Raw genomic sequence first — 10,000 nt, 5'->3', positions numbered from 1 at the left:
TGCTGTGATACTTCAAGCAGGGTTAGGGTCGTTAAAAACTGGAATGCTGTGATACTTCAAGCAGGGTTAGGGTCGTTAAAAACTGTAATGCTGTGATACTTCAAGCAGGGTTAGGGTCGTTAAAAACTGGAATGCTGTGATCCTTTAAGCAGGGTTAGGGTCGTTAAAAACTGGAATGCTGTGATACTTCAAGCAGGGTTAGGGTCATTAAAAACTGGAATGCTGTGATCCTTAAGCAGGGTTAGGGTCATTAAAAACTGGCTGTGAATAAAAACTGGAATGCTATGATACTTCAAGCAGGGTTAGGGTCTTTAAAAACTGTAATGCTGTGATACTTCAAGCAGGGTTAGGTCGTTAAAAACTGTAATGCTGTGATACTTCAAGCAGGGTTAGGGTCGTTAAAAACTGGAATGCTGTGATACTTCAAGCAGGGTTAGGGTCGTTAAAAACTGGAATCAGGGTTAGGGTCTTTAAAAACTGTAATGCTGTGATACTTCAAGCAGGGTTAGGGTCGTTAAAAACTGGAATGCTGTGATACTTCAAGCAGGGTTAGGGTCTTTAAAAACTGGAATGCTGTGATACTTCAAGCAGGGTTAGGTCGTTAAAAACTGGAATGCTGTGATACTTCAAGCAGGGTTAGGGTCATTAAAAACTGGAATGCTGTGATACTTCAAGCAGGGTTAGGTCGTTAAAAACTGGAATGCTGTGATACTTCAAGCAGGGTTAGGGTCGTTAAAAACTGGAATGCTGATCCTTTAAGCAGGGATAAAAACTGGAATGCTGTGATCCTTTAAGCAGGGTTAGGGTCGTTAAAAACTGGAATGCTGTGATCCTTTAAGCAGGGTTAGGGTCGTTAAAAACTGGAATGCTGTGATCCTTTAAGCAGGGTTAGGGTCGTTAAAAACTGGAATGCTGTGATACTTCAAGCATGGCCACATCAGAGTCTAGTTGTTCAGGACTTCTAGAAAATACTTGATATGGGATTTGAGGTCATAGCTTTCCGACTGTTAAACTCTGAAACGCAATCGGTAAGATTGCTTGTGGTGATGTTGAGACGCTGAGACATTTAACAACCATCTATGATCTCTAACACAGATCTGATCTCTAGCACATATAGTGCATTTGTAAAGTATTCACACCCCTTCCCTTTCTCCATATTTTGTTACATTACAGCCTTATTCTGAAATAGATTAAATAAATAAAAAAATCTTCATCAATCTACACTTAATTACTACTTAAAATGACAAATGTATAAAAATAGTAAAAACATGAAATAAACGTATTTACATAGTACGCATTTACATATTACGCATTTACATATTACATATTTACATATTACGTATTTACATATCACATATTTACATAGTATGTTTTTACATATTACATATGTACATATTACATATTTACATATTATGTATTTACATATGCCATATTTACATATTACATATTTACATATTACGTATTTACATATTACGTATTTACATATTACATATTTACATATTGCGTATTTACATATTACGTATTCCAACCCTTCGCTCAGTTGCATCCTGTTTCCATTGACCATCCTTGAGATGTTTCCACCTGTAGTAAATTCAATTGATTGGACATGATTTGGAAAGGCACACACCTATTTATATAAGTTGACAGTGCATGTCAGAGCAAAAAACCAAGCCGTGAGGTGGTAGGGATTGTCCGTAGAGCTCCAAGACAGGAGACAATCTGTGGAGTCGGGCCTTGGTCAGGGAGGTGTCCAAGAACCAGATGGTCACTCTGACAGAGCTCCAGAGTTCCTATGTGGAGATGGGAGAACCTTCCAGAAGGACAACCATCTCTGCAGCACTCCACTAGTCAGTCATTTATGGTAGAGTGGCCAGACGGAAGCTACTTTGCAGTAAAAGGCACGTAACAGAACGCTTGTCTAAAGTCTCTCAGACCATGAGATACCAGATTCTCTCGGTCTGAAAGCCAAGCATCACGTCTGGAGGGAACATGACACCATCCTTACGGTGAAGCATGGTGGTGGCAGCATCATGCTGTGGGGATGTTTTTCAGCGGCAGGGACTGGGAGAGTAGGCAGGATCGAAGGAAAGATGAATGGAGCAAAGTACAGAGAGATCCTTGATGGAGACCTGCTCCGGAGCACTCAGGACCTCAGACTGGGGTGAAGGTTCACCTTCCAACAGGACAACGACCCTAAGCACACAGCCAAGTCTCTGAATGTCCTTGAGTGGCCCAGCCAGAGCCCAGACTTGAACTTGATTGAACATCTCTGGAGAGACCTAAAAATAGCTGTGTAGCGACGCTCCCCATCCAACCTGACAGAGCTTGAGAGGATCTGCAGAGAAGAATGGGAGAAACTCCCCAAATACAGGTGTGCCAAACTTGTAGCGTCAGACCCAAGAAGACTGGAGGCTGTAATCACTGCCAATGGTGCTTCAACAAAGTACTGAGTAAAGGGTTTGAATACTTATGTTAAATTGATATTTTAGTTTTTTATTTTAATAAATGTGCAAAAAAATCGAAAAAACACATTTTGCTGTGTCATTATGAGGTATTGTGTGTAGATTAATGAGCAGGAGAAATCTATTTAATCCATTTTAGAATACGGCTGTAACGTAACAAATTGTGGAAAATGCAAATTGTGATCTCTAATACAGATATCTAACGTGATCTCTAATACAGATCTCTAACGTGATCTCTTATACAGATCTCTAATACAGATATCTAATGTGATCTCTAATACAGATCTCTAATACAGATCTCTAATACAGATATCTAACGTGATCTCGAATACAGATATCTAACGTGATCTCTAATACAGACATCTAACGTGATCTCTAATACAGATCTCTAACGTGATCTCTAATACAGATATCTAATACAGATATCAAACGTGATCTCTAATACAGATATCTATCGTGATCTCTAATACAGATCTCTAATACAGATCTCTAACGTGATCTCTAATACAGATCTCTAATACAGATATCTAATGGGATCTCTAATACAGATCTCTAACGTGATCTCTAATACAGATCTCTAATACAGATCTCTAATACAGATATCTAACGTGATCTCGAATACAGATATCTAACGTGATCTCTAATACAGACATCTAACGTGATCTCTAATACAGATCTCTAACGTGATCTCTAACGTGATCTCTAATACAGACATCTAACGTGATCTCTAATACAGATATCTAACGTGATCTCTAATACAGATATCTAATGTGATCTCTAATACAGATATCTAATGTGATCTCTAATACAGATCTCTAATACAGATCTCTAATACAGATATCTAACGTGATCTCGAATACAGATATCTAACGTGATCTCTAATACAGATCTCTAACGTGATCTCTAATACAGACATCTAACGTGATCTCTAATACAGATCTCTAACGTGATCTCTAATACAGATCTCTAATACAGATATCTAATGGGATCTCTAATACAGATCTCTAACGTGATCTCTAATACAGATCTCTAATACAGATCTCTAACGTGATCTCTAATACAGATCTCTAATACAGATATCTAACGTGATCTCTAATACAGATCTCTAATACAGATATCTAACATGATCTCTAATACAGATATCTAACGTGATCTCTAATACAGATCTCTAACGTGATCTCTAATACAGATCTCTAATACAGATATCTAATGTGATCTCTAATACAGATCTCTAATACAGATATTTAATACAGATATCTAACGTGATCTCTAATACAGATAACTAACGTGATTTCTAATACAGATATCTAAAGTGATTTCTAATACAGATCTCTAACGTGATCTCATATACAGATCTCTAATACAGATGGTTTGCTGAAATAACCTAACATGATGCGTAACCTTCACTGACACCCCAATAATTGTGTTGGCTCCCTGAGCTAATGCCTGGGCTTAAACTCAATGGTATACATGTGTCGCGGGAAGGATTTGAACCCTGGTCTCCCACGGGAGAAACCAACATCTTGATGGTGAGAGTGAAGTCTCAGGGCAGGACTACGTCATGATATCCAGTACAATGATGAGACTGATTGTATCCTCCTTTTTCTGCAGCTCTACAAAGAGATAGAAATATGTCCCAAAACCACCAAGCTGATCCGCTTCGACAAAGCTGAGTCCTGCACGTTGGGATACGGTAGGTCTTGCTCAGTTGATTGTTTTAGCAGTTTCTAAATTAGAATTTAGAATTTAGAATTTAGAATTTAAATTAGAGTTTAGAATCTCCATCGTTCATTGAAGTTGATTGAAGCTCATTTCTTCCTGATGTAGCCAGCCACTTTCACTAGTAAAAGTGGACAAAACTCTGAAGTGAAACGACGACAAGTGAACCATAATGTTTGTGTATTGAAAATCTAATAATGAATTTGGTCAAGTTAGTGTTAGAGAGGAGAGAAACTGTTTCCTATCAATAATGATAAAACTATTCAGGTATAGACGACCTTGATAAGAAACTATTGAAAATGGTAGCAGACTGTATTACCACCAGGTATAGACGAACTAGATGGTAAACTATAGACAACCTAGATGAGAAACTATTGAGAATGGTAGCAGACTGTATTACCACCAGGTATAGACGATCTAGATGGGAACCTACTGTATTACCACCAGGTATAGACAACCTAGATGGTAAACTATAGAAAACCTAGATGGTAAACTATTGAGAATGGTAGCAGACTGTACAGACAACCTAGATGGTAAACTACTGAGAATGGTAGCAGACTGTATTACCACCAGGTATAGACGATCTAGATGGTAACCTACTGTATTACCACCAGGTATAGACGAACTAGATGGGAACCTACTGTATTACCACCAGGTATAGACGATCTAGATGGGAACCTACTGTATTACCACCAGGTATAGACGAACTAGATGGGAACCTACTGTATTACCACCAGGTATAGACGATCTAGATGGTAAACTATTGAGAATGGTAGCAGACTGTACAGACAACCTAGATGGTAAACTACTGAGAATGGTAGCAGACTGTATTACCACCAGGTATAGACGACCTAGATGGTAATACAGATAGATACCTAACGTATTATTGAGAGAGGTAGCAGACTGCATAGCCACCCTTATTTGCCATGCCTTTAAAGCCTAAAGGTGTGTGTGTCCACAGTTGTGGAAGGAAGCTAAAGTCATTTCACTACCTAAACATAGTAAAGCACCCTTTTTACTGGCTCTAACAGCCGACCAATCAGCTTGCGGCCTGATCTTCGTAAACTGATTTTGTTTGAACAAATAAAATGCTATTTTTCAGAGGACAAGTTAACTACTGACTTTAAGCATGCATATAGCGAAGGGCACTCATCTTGTACTGCACTGACTCAGATGACTGATAATTGGCTAAAATAAATTGATAATGAGATGATAGTTGGAGCTGTATTGTTAGATTTCAGTGCAGCCTTTTGATGTTATTGATCATAAACTGTTATTGAAGAAACTCACTTGCTTTGTCTTTACATCACCTGCCATCACATGGTTGGAGAGTTAATTAGCCAATAGAACCCAGAGAATGTTCTTTACGGGAAATATCTCTAACATCAAATGCGTCCCTCAGGGCAATTGCCTTGGGCCATTACTCTTCTCTATTTTGACTAATGATTTGCCACTTGTCTTACAAGAAGAAGCTAAAATCACTATGTATTCTGATGATTGCTGTACTCTACACATCAGCACCTACAGCCAGTGAGCTCACTGAGACTCTTAGTAAGGTGTTACAGTCAGCGTGGATCATTACCAATGAACTAGTCTTATTGAAAATACATCTACAACTAAAAGCACAGTATTTGGTTCAAAACATTCTCTTAGACCTAAACCTCAAACTGGAGCTGTGTATAAACGACCATTGAACAAGTTCAAGAAGCTGAACTCCTAGGAGTAACACTGAATGGTCCGCTATCATGGTCAAGGTTCAAGAAGCTGAACTCCTAGGAGTAACACTGAATGGTCCGCTATCATGGTCAAGTCATATTGACAACATCGTGAAGATGGGGAGAGGTACTGTATGTCTTTTATAAAAAGACGCTCTGTGTTTTTGACACAAAGATCAACTGTACTAGTTATTCAGACTCCGGTCTTCTCCCATCTTGATTACTGTCCGGTAATACGGTCAAGTGCAGCAAAGAAAGTCCTAGCAACGTTGCAGCTCAGAACGGAGCAGCACGCCTCGCCCTTAACTACACACACAGAACTGACATCAACAATATGCACGATAGTCTTTCCTGGTTGAGGGTTGAGAGGAAAAGAGACTACTTATCGTCTAATCTTTTTAAGAAACATTTGTGTCTTGAAAATTCTTAACCACTTGTATAATCTATTTGAAAACAGTTTAAGCAGACATAAATACCCCCACCAGTCATGCCCTTATGGGTTTCTTCACAGTACTCAAACCAAAAACAGATTTAGACATATGAATATGTACAGTACCAGTCAAAAGTTTGGACACGCCTGTTGGAAAAGCATTCCAGGTGAAGCTGGTTGAGAGAATTCCAAGCGTGTGCAAAGCTGTCGTCAAGGCAAAAGTGTGGCTACTTTGAAGAATCTAAAATAAACATTTTGATTTGTTTAACACTTGTTTTGGTTACTACATGATTCCATATGTGTTATTCCATAGGTCTGATGTCTTCACTATTATTCTACAATGTAGAAAATAGTTTTTTTTTTTTAAATAACGAAAAAACCCTTGAATGAGTAGGTTTGTCCGAACTTTTGACTGGATCTGTATGTATGAATAGTGTGTAAATAGTATTTTTGTTGTCTCTAACTCTTTTATTCGCATGTCCTTGTCTATAACTGTTCTGTACTTTGTCATGTATTTCTACGTTTTTTATGTTTATATTATATTTATATATTATATTTATATTATTATTTATAGGAAGAGTAGCTCCTGCATGTGCACTAAGCTATTGGGTATCCTGACAAACTAAATCTCTCTCCAGGTTTCTCCATAGCAGTAGTGGACGAGGAGGGGACTCAGCAGCTCCATATCACTGAAGTAAATGCAGGAGGACTGGCTTCTGCTAAAGGTACAAAAACACCTGAAAATCGAACCGACAACCCTCCGGTTGAAAGCTTGCTTCTCTAACCTTAGTAGTACATGTCGACCCCTCTTAGACGTGCTGCAGATAGGCCCCTTATCTCTCATATCCATATAAACCCCATTTCTGGACTAAAAGCACTTTCGAGGACATAATCCGTGTTCGGGAAACCAGCCCATAATGCATAGAGCTGACATGAGTCTACTCTGTCCCCCTGTTGGGAGGAGGCTAGTTCACCGTGAGGTTGTAGCTGGATGTGATCTCATGCATTAGCATTGTAAATGATGCTAGTGGTGGCTAGCTGGAAACTAATGCATTAGCATTATAAATTGTGCTAACAGTGGCTAGCTGGAGGCTCTATGACTTATTCTCCATGGAGAAGTATAGAGACCTTCTGGCAGAGAGACAATACTAAAATACATTTTGAAAATATTTAAGTAGAGCATGCGATGGAGTGTGTGTGTGTGTGTGTGTGTGAGGGAGAGAGAGGGTTTGTGTTCAGGAGAATGAATGGTAATGCGCTAGTGGTAGGCCTGAGGGTGTGTGTGTGTGTGTGTGTGTGTGTGTGTGTGTGTGTGTGTGTGTGTGTGTGTGTGTGTGTGTGTGTGTGTGTGTGTGTGTGTGTGTGTGTGTGTGTGTGTGTGTGTGTGTGTGTGTGTGTGTGTGTGTGAGAAGGGCAATTGGAAAGCATGAAAGACCAGAGGGTGTGTTAGGAAACCAGGCCAGCGCTGGACAAATAGCCCCACGTCTCTCTGTGACATCATTACACACACGTAGAGCTAGAGGGGCGATAACCCTCTTTGTCCAACAGAGACTCTCTCTCTACAACTGACATATACACATCTCAGACAACTGGGTCACGCCTTCAGGCCGTGTGTGTGTGTGTGTGTGTGTGTGTGTGTGTGTGTGTGTGTGTGTGTGTGTGTGTGTGTGTGTGTGTGTGTGTGTGTGTGTGTGTGTGTGTGTGTGTGTGTGTGTGTGTGTGTGTGTGTGTGTGTGTGTGTGTGTGTGTGTGTGTGTGTGTGTGTGTGTTCAGAGCTTGAATGGCAATGAGAAAGGATTAATGGTAGGCTTTGAGGGTGTGTCCAAAGCCTGTTCATTCTCAGCACGGCGCATTACTCCAGCACTGCTTCTATCGGAAGGGATGTGAATTGAGATTGACGTCTGGCCCTATAGGGACGCTTGCTGCTACAGTAATAACAACGTGTGTATATTCTGTTTTATTCTCTCAGACAGTCATTATAACCTCCCTACCGACTGGCCTGGGTGTCTGTCCTCTTCCATATAGTATTTAGACATGCCACTTTCATCCAAAGAAACTTAATGTAGTGCAAACACTTATACGTGTATGAGCGGGCCCCCCAGGGGCGAATTGAACCCACAATCCTGCTGTTGCACCATGGGAGTCTACTTTACTGAGCAAAACAGGATCCTGCATCGGGACAGAGACAAGAGCAGTCAGAAATCCAAGACTGCTTTTCACAGTCCAATTTGCATAATTTGATTTAATCGATTCTAATTGGCTGGCTATTTGATTGTTAATTACCAATTTGGACTGCGCAGACACGGTTGGTGAAAGGAGGCGGGACTAGAGCCAGTCAATCAAAGGGCTTTGTCCAATACAATGCATTCTTCTTTCCTTTGTTCAGGTAACCGCCAGTCTATGTGTTAGTGGATAGGAAGGTGTTCCCCACACTACATACTGCTTACCTTAATCCAACGGTGTTCGGATCAGTGGTTGCTTCAAGGAAGGAGGGAAGCAAGGAAGCTTCTTTTTCCTTATCTGTCTAGAGCTTGAGTTAATCCTACAGCAGTTGGAAAAAAGGTAGAGAGGGAAGAAGGAAAAGGAGAGAGGGAAGAAGGAAAAGGAGAGAGGGAGACGGGAAAAGGAGAGAAGGAGACAGGAAAAGGGAGAGAGGGAAGAAGGAAAAGGAGAGAGGGAGACGGGAAAAGGAGAGAGGGAGACAGGAAAAGGGAGAGAGGGAAGAAGGAAAAGGAGAGAGGGAGACGGGAAAAGGAGAGAGGGAGACGGGAAAAGGAGAGAGGGAGACAGGAAAAGGGAGAGAGGGAAGAAGGAAAAGGAGAGAGGGAGACAGGAAAAGGAGAGAGGGAGACAGGAAAAGGAGAGAGGGAGACGGGAAAAGGAGAGAGGGAGACGGGAAAAGGAGAGAAGGAAGAAGGAAAAGGATGGAGAGAGGGAGAGAGGGAAAAGGTTGGAGAGAGGGAGAGAAGGAAAAGGTTGGAGAGAGGGAGAGAGGAAAAGGTTGGAGAGAGGGAGAGAGGGAAAAGGTTGGAGAGAGGGAGAGAGGAAAAGGTTGGAGAGAGGGAGAGAGGGAAAAGGTTGGAGAGAGGGAGAGAGGGAAAGGTTGGAGAGAGGGATAGAGGAAAATGTTGGAGAGAGGGAGAGAGGGAAAAGGTTGGAGAGAGGGAGAGAGGAAAAGGTTGGAGAGAGGGAGAGAGGAAAAGGTTGGAGAGAGGGAGAGAGGGAAAAGGTTGGAGAGAGGGAGAGAGGAAAAGGTTGGAGAGAGGGAGAGAGGGGAAAGGATGGAGAGAGGGAGAGAGGGAAAGGTTGGAGAGAGGGAGAGAGGGGAAAGGATGGAGAGAGGGAGAGAGGGAGAGAGGGAGAGAGGGAGAGAGGAAAAGGTTGGAGAGAGGGAGAGAGGGAGAGAGGAAAAGGTTGGAGAGAGGGAGAGAGGGAAAAGGTTGGAGAGAGGGAGAGAGGAAAAGGTTGGAAAGAGGGAGAGAGGGAGAGAGGAAAAGGTTGGAGAGAGGGAGAGAGGGAAAAGGTTGGAGAGAGGGAGAGAGGAAAAGGTTGGAGAGAGGGAGAAAAGGAAAAGTTTGGAGAGAGGGAGAGAGGGAAAGGTTGGAGAGAGGGAGAGAGGGAAAGGTTGGAGAGAGGGAGAGAGGGAAAGGTTGGAGAGAGGGAGAGAGGAAAAG

The 10,000-nt window shown here is 41.5% G+C and overlaps 1 protein-coding gene across 1 annotated transcript in view; it reads left to right on the top strand.

Annotated features, from left to right (window-relative positions):
• LOC127930603 (rho guanine nucleotide exchange factor TIAM1-like) overlaps positions 1-10,000 on the top strand; it is a 191,438-nt gene that overhangs the window by 109,486 nt on the left and 71,952 nt on the right. Inside the window, exons 14-15 of the mRNA XM_052520211.1 lie at positions 4,074-4,155; positions 6,965-7,051. Coding sequence (XP_052376171.1) covers positions 4,074-4,155; positions 6,965-7,051 — 169 coding nt within the window. The remainder of the gene's footprint in view (positions 1-4,073; positions 4,156-6,964; positions 7,052-10,000) is intronic.

Source organism: Oncorhynchus keta, chromosome 6 (genome assembly GCF_023373465.1).
Source record: "Oncorhynchus keta strain PuntledgeMale-10-30-2019 chromosome 6, Oket_V2, whole genome shotgun sequence".
In the NCBI taxonomy this organism is placed as follows: Eukaryota; Metazoa; Chordata; class Actinopteri; order Salmoniformes; family Salmonidae; genus Oncorhynchus; species Oncorhynchus keta.
Note: the sequence above shows the minus strand (reverse complement) of the source record. Positions and strands in the feature narration are given on the sequence as shown.